This window comes from Chrysemys picta, chromosome 4 (assembly GCF_011386835.1).
Source record: "Chrysemys picta bellii isolate R12L10 chromosome 4, ASM1138683v2, whole genome shotgun sequence".
In the NCBI taxonomy this organism is placed as follows: Eukaryota; Metazoa; Chordata; order Testudines; family Emydidae; genus Chrysemys; species Chrysemys picta.
The window spans coordinates 98,571,223-98,584,449 of NC_088794.1; the positions used below are offsets into that span (position 1 = coordinate 98,571,223).

The following is a 13,227-nucleotide window of genomic DNA, read 5'->3' on the forward strand; positions in this document are numbered from 1 at the left end:
AAAGAGTACAAATGAATGTTTTAAAAAATATGGGTCAAATCTTGCTTGTCCTCCTGCAAGTTAGACTCGCATGGGATTTTTATCATGAGTAAAGTCAGCAGAATTTAACTCTTTTTTTTCCCTCTATATCTCTGCAAATAAATGACTAAATTCTGCCCTTTAAATATACACACAGAACTCCCAGTGAAGTCAACAGGAATTGTATAAATTATTTTGAATAGAATTTGGACCTGATTGTCCATCTGACTTCACATTTTGGAACCATACAACACACTTAGACAACTTAGACAAACACCAGTCAGGGATGGTCTCAATAGTACTTAATCCTGCCCTAAGTGCAGGGGACTGGACTAGATGACCTCCCAAGATCCCCTCCAGTCCTATGATTCTATCATTTTAAAATAGCAGAATCAGCCAAAATATAAAACTTAATTTCTTTTTAATGTTATATTTAAAACTCACTTTAGGGTTTCCGTTGACATTTGTAGGTTATAATTCTTCTCTGTTTCAGGTAATTTTGAGAACTCCACGAGACAAGGGTGTTGTCTTTTATTATCATCCCGTATCTATGATAGAATACCAGAAAAAGATATTGTACTGTTACCACACTCAGACTAATTTCAGCACAGCAAAAATAGACTTGTTCCTTGCACAGATAAAGCTTTTACAAACTCTACCATCCATCCTACGATGCCTTATAACAACTATTCAGAATTATATAAATGAGTCTTTCCATGATAAATTATGAAGTTTGGAACAACACCCTTAACCTCTGAAACACAGTAAAAGATGTAAAATCATAGTTAGTGAATGAAAAGGTAAACAATAGACTAAATACTGCAGTCCTTACTCTGTGAAAACTCCTACTGCATGTCTGAGCCAAGCTCATTTGCTATTCTAAATTGAAGAGTAGCTGAAGAATAACTCTTCCCCCTGAGTTAATCTAACCATTTCTGTTATTTATCCTGTGGCGTCAGAGAGATATTACTTCTTTCTCTCAGCAGTATTGACCACTAAAGAATTAGGAGCATGGTGTGAAGATAAAAAACTCTGAGTCCTTGAGAGGTGTATAATATTTCTTGTCAGCCTTTTGCATATAGGTGATATGGTGGCTGAGTGTCCCATTCAGCTTTAGCAGATTCCAATAATGCTTCATTAATGGAAGCGCTACATATCCTGACATCTGAAGAGAGTTTAGTAACTTAAGATGAGATTCCTGGATCACTTCCAGATGGATCTGCAATGCATCAGCTCTTTCAAATAATCAGCATAAGAAGGAAGAGAGCACGACAACCTCATCAGGGGAAGAAGATGAGATCTTCTCTCCTGTGTGTTGATCATATCTTCCTGCTGTGGCAATTCAGGTTGCATACTTTCAATCTCCTTGCTAAGACATTTATGCATTCTCCTAAACTACCCCTATAAGGATCCCAGGGATTCCAATAATGCCATTGGGGGGCCCCATATGTGTCAGGAGGGGGATGCCAAAGGAACCTTTCCCAAGTCTTATAAGGATAATGATGAGAATCTCTCCCATCAACATGCGTAGAATATCACCAATCTGAATAAAATTCTGAAAGGGGAGCCACCAGGGGATATATGGGAGAGAACTGTATATTTGCTGAGACTCCGAGGAAGATGTTTTTTCAACAGATTCCAATACAAGGGAATGATGCTCCTCTGATACTGAAAGGTCTCTGGGTAATAAAATTCTACCCATACCAGAGAAAGGAAGGGGAGGCATATGCTCTTCCATTCCTGTCTGTACTACGCTCTGATATGATTGAAGACCGAAATCATACTGTACTATCTGTTATCATAGATGGTACCGCATGACCCTGCACCAACTGCTTGGTACATGTCTAATTCAGTATTCTATGCTTCCTAAGCACCAAAGGGTCCCCCCACAGAACTCATTTTTCTGAGTGGGAGCCAAGATTGACTTCCCAGAGTTTAGGATGCGACCAAGACAGTCGAGCAAGCACGGAAGGGATACAGCGATCCAATAAATGGTTTGATAAAGGATTTAAAAGAGGTGTTTGTTAAAGGAGTGGGAATGGCACAGTTTGGGGCTCTTATGACAGGCACAGCAGGTAGGCAACTCCTCTCCTCCTTTATAGCTGACCTTAACCCTCATTCTCCACAGAGTACGTGCACTGGACATCCACCCCATGCTTACATAATGAGTTGCATCATCATAGGCTAACTCCCATTCCATGCTAGACTCAACTATGCCCCCACATTGGAGCCTTCCCCTCCCCAGCCTTGGTCAATCTGATAGTGAGGGGAAAAATCCTTACTCCCCCAGCAACCAGTATAGTGCCCACAGCAGATCCTGACCAAACTTGGTATTTCGCCTCTTCCAAGGATGGGTGCTGCTCTGCTTGGTCTGGGTGAAAAGGGGTTTCTTCTGCTTGGTTTGGCACCTGTATACACTCACCCCTCTCTTCCAGTCACCTAGGGGGAATGAGTCAGCGATGTCTGTGCCTCTCTACCCTTAAAGAGGAATACCCCTTCCCCGCAGCAAGCCAGACAATAGCCCACTGTTTAAGGTGCAGTGTGGTCATCCTCCATCAACTTTATCTACTACTTTTTTTTAATGCAGTTATATTTGTGGCATTCACAACATGTCCTTGTAATTAGTTCCACAGGGTGACTGTGCACTCCGTGAAGAAGAAAATTGTCCTTTTATTTGTTTTAAACAACTGCCTACTAATTTCATTGCGTAACCCCTAATTCTTGTGTTATGTGAAGGGGTAAACTATACTCCTCTATTCACTTTCTCCAGACCATTCATGATTTTATAGACCTCTATCATATCCTCCCTCAGTTGTCTCTTTTCCAAGCTGAAGAGTCCCTTGTAATCGCTCCTTGTATGGATGCTGTTCCATACCCCCAATCATTTTTGTGACCTTTCTCTGTACTTTTTCCAATTTTAATATATATTTTTTTAGATGGAAAAAACAGAACTGCACACAGTATTCAAGGTGCGGGTGTACTAGGGATTTATATAGTGGCATTATGATATTTTCTGTTTTATTATCTATCCTTTTCCTAATGATTCCTAGCATGTTTTCCGGGAACTATCCACAACGACTCCACAATCTCTTTCTTGAGTGGTAAGAGCTAATTTAGACCCATCATTTTATATAGTTGGGATTATTTTTTCCAACATGCATTACTTTGCACTTAACATTGAATGTCCTCCGTCATTCTGTCACCCAGTCATCCAGTTTTGTGAGATTCATTTGTAACTCTGTGCAGTCAGCTTTGGACTTAACTATCTTGAATAATTTTGTATCATCTTCAAACTTTGACACCTCACTGTGTACCCCTTTTTCCAGATCATTTATGAATACGTTGAACAATACAGGCCCCAGTTACAGATCCTTGGAGGACTCCACTATTTACCTCTCTCAATTGTGAAAACTGACCATTTATTCCTACCTTTTGTTTCCTTTCCTTTAATTATTACTAATCCATAAGAGGACTTTTCCTCTTATCCCATGACTACTTAGTTTGCTTAAGAGCCTTTTGTGAGGGACCTTGCCAAAGGCTTTCTGAAAGTCCATATACTTGTTGGCATCCTCAAAGAATTCTAAAAGATTGGTGAGACATGATTTCCATTTACAAAAGCCATGCTGACTCTTCACTGACATATCATGTTTATTTATGTATCTGATAATTGTGTTTTTTATTATAGTTTCAACTCATTTGCCAGGTACTGAAGTTGGGTTTACTGGCTTGTAATTGCCAGGATCCCCTCTGGAGCCTTTTAAAAAAGTCAGCATTATGTTAGCTACTGTACAGTCTTCTGGTACAGAGGCTGATTTAAACAATAGGTTATATATCACAGTTATTAGTTCTGCAATTTCATCCAAGAGTTCTGATGGAACTCAACTATGAATACCATCTGGTATTGGTGATTTCTTATTGCTTAATGTATCAATTCATTCCAAAACCACCTCTACTGACACCTCAATTTGGGACAGTTTCTCAGATTCATCACCTAAAAAGAATGGATCGGGTGTGGGAATCTCCCCCATTTCTGCAGTGAAGACTGATGAAAAGAATTTAGATTCTCCACAACAGCCTTGTCTTCCTTGAGTCACCTGTAACACCTCAATTGTCTAGTAGCCCCACTGACTATTTGGCAGGCTCCCTGCTTATGATGTACTTAAAAAAATTGCTATTAGTTTTTGTCTTTTGCTAGTTCCTCTTCAAATTCTTTCTTGGCCTGCTTTATTACACTTGACTCGCCAGAGTTTATTTTCTTTCCTATTTTCCTCACTAGAATTTTATTTCCAACTTTTAAAAGATGCCCTTTTCCCCCAACTGCCTGTTTTACTCTGCTGTTTAGCCATGGTGGCATTTTATTGGTCCTCTATTTTTTGGGGGGGAGGGATACATTTAATTTGAGCGTCTAGTACGGTGTTTTTAAATAGTCTACATGTCATTTGCAAGCATTTCACCCTCAGGTCTGTTCCTTTTAATTTCCATTTAACTAGATCCTCATTTTTGAGTAGTTCCCCTTTTTGAAGTTAAATGCTACTGTGGTGGGTTTCTTGATCACTTCTCCCCCCGACAAAGATTTTTCAATTTAATTAAATGATGGTTGCTATTACTGAGAGGTTAACCTATATTCCCATCTTGAACCAAACTCTAATCAAAGTAGCAGTTATTTACCATGTCTAGTAATCGTATCTCTTCCATGCAGTGGTCACATATACCCAGTCAGTATGAGGAAAATTGAAATCCCCCATTATTACTGTGCTTTCTGCTTTTGTAGCCTCTCTAATCTCCCTGAGAAAACATGTATTTAAAGCTATCTTTGAAAATGGGAAGAGCATCTGAAAGTCAGCCTAACTTCAATAGCTGGAAATATACTGAAACAAATTATTAAGCAATCAAGTGGTAAGCACATTGAAGATAATAGGGTTATAAGTAATAGCTAACATGGATGTGTCAAGAACAAATCATACCAAACCAACCTAATTTCCTTTTTTTTTAAATAAAAAAAAAAAAGATTACTGGCCTAGTGGATTGGGGGGAATCTGTAGATATATTACACCTTGATGTTAGAAACGCTTTTGACACAGTTCCACATGACATTCTCAAAAGAAAATTACCATAAAATGGATGCACAACTGATTGATAGACTGTACTCAAAGAATAGTTATCAATGATTCACTGTTAAACTGGGATGACATATCTAATGGGGCCTTACAGGGGTCTGTCCTGGATCTGGCACTATTCAATATCTTCATTTATGACTTGGAAAATGGAGTGGAGAATATGCTTATGACATTTGTGGAGGACACCAAACTGGGAGAGGGTGCTAGTACTTTGGAGAACAGGATTAGAATTCAAAATGGCCTTGACAAATTGGAGAATAGGTCTGATATCAAAAAAGATGAAATTCAATAAAGATAAGTGAAAAGTACACCACTTAGGAAGGCAAAATCAAATGTACAACTACAAAATGGGAAATAAGTGGCTAGGCAATAGTACTAATTAAAAGGATCTGGGGGTTATACTGGATCACAAATTGAATATGAATCAATCAGCAATGTGATGCAGTTGTAAAAAAGATCAATATCATTCTGGGGTGTGTTAACAGGAATGTTGTATGTAAGACCTGGGAATAACTGTCCCTCCCTCCTCAGCACTGATGAGGTCTCAGGTGGGGCACTGTGTTCAGTTCTGGATGCAACACTTGAAGAAAGATGTGGACAAAGTGGAGAGAGTCCAGAGGAGAACAACAAAAATTATCAACGTTTTAGAAAGCCTAACCTATGAGGAAAAACTGGGCATGTTTAATCTGGAGAAAAGAAAACTGAAGAGAGAACTGATAAGAGTCTTCAAGTACATTAAGGGCTGTTATACAAAGGACAGTGATAAATTGTTCTCCATGTTCACTGAAATTAAGACAAGAAGTAATGGGCTTAATCTGTAATACGGGAGATTTAGGTTAGATATTAGGAAAAACTTTTTAACTATAAGGATAGTTAAGTACTGGAATAGGCTTCCAAGGGAGGTTGTAGAATCCCAGTCAGTGAAAGGTTTCAAGAACAAACTTAACAAACACCTGTCAGGGATGAGCTAAGTATACTTGGTCCTGCCTCAGCACTGGGGGCTGGACCTCTCAAGTCCTACATTCCAGTCCTACATTTCTATCATTCTGTGATACAGTCTTAATAGTTGGTGGTACTACCAACTTCACATAGAAGAAGAAGTATTCTCACTTCTTACCTTGCCATAGGTCCAGCCAAGTTCTATTTTATTCATTCCCCATAGTTCATGGATATTTTCAGCCAACTTGTCCCTGATCTTTTCAAGGTGAAGAGGCAAAACAATCTAAGAAGAAAATATTTCAAGATTCAACAAGAGAGAGGAGACTCAGTAATGTCCAACTTTCCTAAAATACTTCAACTATAACAACTGATTATTTAACATATCATTAAATACTGTATTGCACAAACAGTATATGGCTAAGAGAGGATACATGCTGGCCTAAATTTTTTACTGCTCATTTTAAAATTCTGGGTAAGATGAATTTTACACTTCAATTATTGTAAAGTAGGCATACCTGAGTGGTGTCTATTGGACAAGGGATGAAGGAAGCTTGGGAGAGGAATTGTGTTGTACCCAGCAAATCCCTAACTCCAGCAGAATCTCTCTTATACTCTTTTACTGGTTCCAATTTCATCTTCTCTTTTGGAAGCAAAGCTTCATAGCATGGAGCATACCCAGTGGGAGGCAGAAACTTAAACTCTCCATGTCGTCCACCCAGTAGGAAACGAACCCTATGCAATTTTGAATGAAAAAGTGCAAAATTTAAATAAGAGCCCATATTAATGCAGCAAATGGGTCAATTGGAGACAAACTTCAATTTTGATATCTTTTGAAAATAGAAATCTATAAAGATTTTGATACACTACTTAAGTTTAAGAAATCCCTAAAAATTTACTAATCACTAATGCTAGTTGATACTATATATTGAAAAATTATAAGTCTACAAACTAATTAAAATATTTATGCTTTGGTAAATGCAAAACTTGACTATTTAACTCAAACCTCTATTCCCAAATATATCTGTGTTATTCTTTAAATAAATATCTACATTTTGGGTGGGATTTTTAAAAGCAGGTAAGTGATTTAGGAGCACAATTCCAAGTTTCAATAGGATTTGTGCTCCAAAGTCACTTAAGGACTTTTGAAAATCCCATGCTAAATTATCAACCTAAGCTTTCCTTTTATCTATGATGAACTGAGTAATCACAATAATCTTGTGCAACAACTAAACCAACAAAATTAATTCACCGCAAATACCATCATTGTAGGTTTGAGTCATGATCCTCATTGAAGTCTCTATTAACATAAAGGGTTCTCCAGTTCTCCTCAGCCATATATTTTTAATGTAAATTTAAGAGTATGGTAATAAATGAAATAAAGGTAGTAAAAGAAAAGCTACCAATGTACATGGTGTGAACTGACCCCACCTCAATAAGGACTAAAGGCAATAGCTGTCTACTGGCTGCTTGATTGAGTGGCCTGCATGGAATGAGTTAGTGTCCTCAGTTAATTTCATGGTGAACAGATGTCCACACCATCAAAATACTATAAAAACTGATACTAATTGGCCCATTTGTTTGCAATGCAAGAAAGAGGCTCAGGGCTGAACAATAGGTATGGAGAATGAATTACATATGCTGTATAACAACTGAAGATTAGTACCAGGGCAACGTGAGCAAGATCATAATAATGTTGCTGATTTGTCTATACCTCTTTTGGAGATAAATAAGTGTTCTAACTACAGGACTATCAACCCAGCACCTTTCTTGGGTATTAAAATTCCTTTAAAAAAACAAAACAACGAAACACCTGATTCCCAACTAAGATGAAATATCAAAATAAATTAAGAAACATTTTCTTAGCTGGAAGATGCGTTTCAGCCAAATACATACATGCTCTGTTTCTGAAACCATATAATTCATTGAAATTAGATGTGCGAGTGCGGGGAGGGGGGAGAGGGGGGGAAGACAGACTTCTTTAGTCAGTTGCACCCTTTTCAATCTCAATTTATAAAGCACAAAAGCATTTTTGTTGTTAAAACATTTGTAACAACATTATTAATTTCACCCTCAATCTTGAGTGTTCAAAAATAATTCCATGAACATTGTAATGCTATCGAGGCAAAATACTTTCGATTAGCCAGCCATTTACTAGATCGGGGAGAGCAAATTATGGCCCACGGGCCAGATCCATCCCATCAGGGCTTTGGATCCTGCCCGCGGGATTGCCAGCCCCATGGTGCAGTGGGGGTAAGGCAAGCTCCCTGCCTGCCCTGGCCCCGTGCCACTCCCGGAAGCGACTGGCACCATGTCCCTACAACCCCAGAAGGGGAGGGGGGCAGAGGGCTGTGTGCTGCCCTTGCCTGCGGGTACCGCCCCCGAAGTTGCCAATGGCTGCGGTTCCCTGTTCCCGGCCAATGGGAGCTGTGGGGGGCAGTCCCTGCAGGCGAGGACAGCGTACAGAGCCCTCTGCTCACCCCCACCCACAGGGGCCGTAGGGATGTGGTGCCGACCACTTCCGGGAGTGGCACGGGGCCAGGGCGGGCAGGCAGGTAGGGAGCCTGCCTCAGCCTTGCTACGCGCCAGTCAAAGTAAGTGGCGCCGGGCCAGAGCCCGCACCCAGATCCTCTCCTGGACCCCGTACCCCAACCCCCTACCCTGAGGCCCCTGCCGCACCCCAACCTCCTGCCCTGAGCCTCCCCACACTCTGCACCCCTACCCCCTGCCCTGAGCCCCCTGCTGCACCCCTCCTGCACCCCCAACCCCCTGCTGAGCCGCCTCCCGCACCCAACCCCCTGCCCTGAGCCCCCTCCTGCACTCCACACCCCCTCCTGTACCCTGCACTCCTGCCCGCATCCCAACCCCCTGCCCCGGCCCTACATTAATGGCCCTGCATGCAATTTCCCCACCCAGATGTGGCCCTCAGGCCAAAAAGTTTGCCCACCCCATACTAGATTAATAATAAAGCCTTCCTAATTGTTTCATTCATGCTTATGTCTATGGACAATGAAAACTTGGATAACAAATCTTACTGTTAAAATTACCTCTTAATTTTATTCATACCATAAACCCATAAATTCAATGAAACCATCACCCTATTTAAAATGTAGGTGATTAATTATTTTATCACTAATCAAAAACATTGCTGATATAGTAATTGCAGCAATGTATACAAAGGCATTAGTATTTCTTTATGGGTGGAGTTCTCTACAAAACTCATGAAATTTAGTCCAAGGCAATTACATTCTTCACAGATGTATATTTATCTCAGCAACAATCCATGATAAATTGATCACTATCAGCTGTAAATAATTAGGTTAATAAGTAACCAGAACCAAGGTTAATTGACAATAAAAGAAAACAAACTGCAACACTATCACCAATGAATTTGGGAATATTGTGGCTGTTATAGATATTTAAGTGTTAGTTTTAAAAAGTTTTGTAATATCGCTAAGATGGTACAGAATGCAACTGTAATTAGAAAGAGATGTAATAGCATTAAAAGGCACTAGTTATAATACAAATCATAAGCACTACAAGAGTAATATATAAGAACTAGTCAATATTTTTCATAAATCAAAGCTATTATTCTAAACTCACAGTTTTACCATATAAAATACAATGCAGACTCATCAATCTAAGTTTAACACCTTATTTTCACTTTTGTATAGGAATTTTCATATTGGTGGAAAGACAAAAGAGAATAAATAAGAAACGGCAATTTGCTGTACTCAGCTCATGAGGCTCAAACCAACTCCCAGTGAAGTCAGTGGGATTTGGAGCAGACCCTTATTGTAGACACACCTATTTATCTAAGAGCTTCCCTGCTTGTACTTCAGCTTCTCTTGCTTTATCATTCATTATTATTACGTCTGCATTTAAAGCATCACAATCTTTTGTCACAGAACTATTATTTTGCAAATTCAGTATTATGACTTCACTGAAGGATCACACAAGAGGAAAAAATGGACAGAGAGTCAAGTTTATTTTAATCTATACAGATAACTGGTCATTAGGAAAAGAGGAAGGAAAAGTACTATCTGTTATTTTAGGCAAATAATCCAATGACTAACAAATAAAGGAGCGGCGAACAGCAGAGGCTAAGGAGCGGCGAACAGCAGAGGCTAACAGCGGGAGTTTGCCTGGGAGCTGTCCAAGAGGAGGTACGCTAAGTGCTGCATTAGGGGGGCTGTGTTGGTGGGCCTTGAGTGGGCCTGACTGGTATATAAGGGCAGTCAGCAGCGAACCAGCTGAGCGGCGAACAGCAGAGGCTAACAGCAGGAGTTTGCCTGGGAGCTGTCCAAGAGGAGGTACCCTAAGTGCTGCATTAGGAGGGCTGTGTTGGTGAGTATCTGAGTGCCTGCTGCTGGGACAGTTGGTCAGTTTGACCGTGTGCTTGATTGCTTGCATGTTTGTTTGAAAAGTGTGAATTGGGAGGGCTTTGTTCCAGGTGGGCCTTGAGTGGGCCTGACTGGTATATAAGGGCAGTCAGCAGTGAACCAGCTGAGCGGTGAACAGCAGAGGCTAACAGCAGGAGTTTGCCTGGGAGTTCGCGCGGGGAGAGCGCACTGAGGCTTTCATCTTCAGGTTTCTCTGAGTAGTTCCTGCAACAGTTGAGGAAGCTCTTAAGAGGACGGTGATATGGAAGGTGAGCGATCAGCTGTTGTAACCTGCACAGGTTGTGCCATGTTTGTCTTTCTTCCACAGGAGAGAAGCGACTTTGTCTGTACAAAGTGCAAGCTGGTCTCCATGTTGGAAGAGAAGGTTCGAGGGCTGGAGAAACGAGTGTCGACTCTGCGTTGCATAAGGGAAAATGAAGATTTCCTGGACAGACGTCAGGAGATGCTTCTACGGCCACAATGTTCTGAAGATTCAGAGCAGGCGCAGCAGGGACAGAAGGATTGTGAGGAGGTTTGGCAGCATGTGACCTCCAGAAGGAGAAAGAGGAGCGTCCATGCACCAGCAATGGAGATACAGGTGAGCAATCGTTTCCATGTTCTCTCTACAGGTACTAATGCGGAGAGTGGACTAGATGACCCATCTGAGGGAAGGGAGCAGAAGGAGACTCCACCGATTGAAAGGCAAAAGATGCACTGTCCTAGGGATGGGGGTTCCACGACCACCACTCCCAAGAGGAGGAGGAGGGTGGTGGTGGTCGGGGACTCCCTCCTCAGGGGGACTGAGTCATCTATCTGCCGCCCCGACCGGGAAAACCGAGAGGTCTGCTGCTTGCCAGGAGCTAGGATACACGATGTGACGGAGAGACTGCCGAGACTCATCAAGCCCTCGGATCGCTACCCCTTCCTGCTTCTCCACGTGGGCACCAATGATACTGCCAAGAATGACCTTGAGCGGATCACTGCAGACTACGTGGCTCTGGGAAGAAGGATAAAGGAGTTTGAGGCACAAGTGGTGTTCTCGTCCATCCTCCCTGTGCAAGGAAAAGGCCGGGGTAGAGACCGTCGAATCGTGGAAGTCAACAAATGGCTACGCAGGTGGTGTCGGAGAGAAGGCTTTGGATTCTTCGACCATGGGATGGTTTTCCAAGAAGAAGGAGTGCTAGGCAGAGACGGGCTCCACCTAACAAAGAGAGGGAAGAGCATCTTCACCAGCAGGCTGGCTAACCTAGTGAGGAGGGCTTTAAACTAGGTTCACCGGGGGAAGGAGACCAAAGCCCTGAGGTAAGTGGGGAAATGGGATCCTGGGAGGAGGCACAAGCAGGAGAGCGCAAGAGGGGAGGACTCCTGTCTCATGCTGAGAAAGAGGGACGATCGATGAGTTATCTTAAGTGCCTAAACACAAATGCAAGAAGCCTGGGAAACAAGCAGGGAGAACTGGAAGTCCTGGCACAGTCAGGGAACTATGATGTGATTGGAATAACAGAGACTTGGTGGGATAACTCACATGACTGGAGTACTGTCATGGATGGATATAAACTGTTCAGGAAGGACAGGCAGGGCAGAAAAGGTGGGGGAGTTGCGTTGTATGTAAGAGAGGAGTATGACTGCTCAGAGCTCCGGTATGAAACTGCAGAAAAACCTGAGAGTCTCTGGATAAAGTTGAGAAGTGTGAGCAACAAGGGTGATGTCGTGGTTGGAGTCTGCTATAGACCACCAGACCAGGGGGATGAGGTGGACGAGGCTTTCTTCTGGCAACTAGCAGAAGTTGCTAGATCGCAGGCCCTGGTTCTCATGGGAGACTTTAATCACCCTGATATCTGCTGGGAGAGCAATACAGCGGTGCACAGGCAATCCAGGAAATTTTTGGAAAGTGTAGGGGACAATTTCCTGATGCAAGTGCTGGAGGAACCAACTAGGGGCAAAGCTTTTCTTGACCTGCTACTCACAAACAGGGAAGAACTAGTAGGGGAAGCAAAAGTGGATGGGAACCTGAGAGGCAGTGACCATGAGATGGTCGAGTTCAGGATCCTGACACAAGGAAGAAAGGAGAGCAGCAGAATACGGACCCTGGACTTCAGAAAAGCAGACTTTGACTCCCTCAGGGAACAGATGGGCAGGATCCCCTGGGAGAATAACATGAAGGGCAAAGGGGTCCAGGAGAGCTGGCTGTATTTTAAAGAATCCTTATTGAGGTTGCAGGAACAAACCATCCCGATGTGTAGAAAGAATAGTAAATATGGCAGGCGACCAGCTTGGCTAAACAGTGAAATCCTTGCTGATCTTAAACGCAAAAAAGAAGCTTACAAGAAGTGGAAGATTGGACAAATGACCAGGGAGGAGTATAAAAATATTGCTCAGGTGTGCAGGAGTGAAATCAGGAAGGCCAAATCACACTTGGAGTTGCAGTTAGCAAGAGATGTTAAGAGTAACAAGAAGGGTTTCTTCAGGTATGTTAGCAACAAGAAGAAAATCAAGGAAAGTGTGGGCCCCTTACTGAATGAGGGAGGCAACCTAGTGACCGAGGATGTGGAAAAAGCTAATGTACTCAATGATTTTTTTGCCTCTGTCTTCACGCACAAGGTCAGCTCCCAGATTGCTGCACTGGGCAATACAGCATGGGGAGAAGGTGACCAACCCTCTGTGGAGAAAGAAGTGGTTCGGGGCTATTTAGAAAAACTGGACGTGCACAAGTCCATGGGGCCGGATGCGCTGCATCCAAGGGTGCTAAAGGAGTTGGCGGGTGAGATTGCAGA

General features: G+C 42.2%; 1 protein-coding gene across 21 annotated transcripts in view; it reads right to left on the bottom strand.

Annotated features, from left to right (window-relative positions):
• Positions 1-13,227, bottom strand: part of RYR3 (ryanodine receptor 3) — a 561,484-nt gene that overhangs the window by 336,675 nt on the left and 211,582 nt on the right. For all 21 annotated transcript variants that reach the window (XR_010601063.1, XR_010601064.1, XM_065595380.1 and 18 more), the window contains 3 exons: positions 6,590-6,806; positions 6,253-6,357; positions 463-566 (listed from right to left, as the gene is read on the bottom strand). Coding sequence is in view for 19 of the 21 variants with exons in the window: in XM_065595380.1 (XP_065451452.1) it covers positions 463-566; positions 6,253-6,357; positions 6,590-6,806 (426 nt within the window). In the remaining 2 variants the exon portion in view is untranslated. The remainder of the gene's footprint in view (positions 1-462; positions 567-6,252; positions 6,358-6,589; positions 6,807-13,227) is intronic.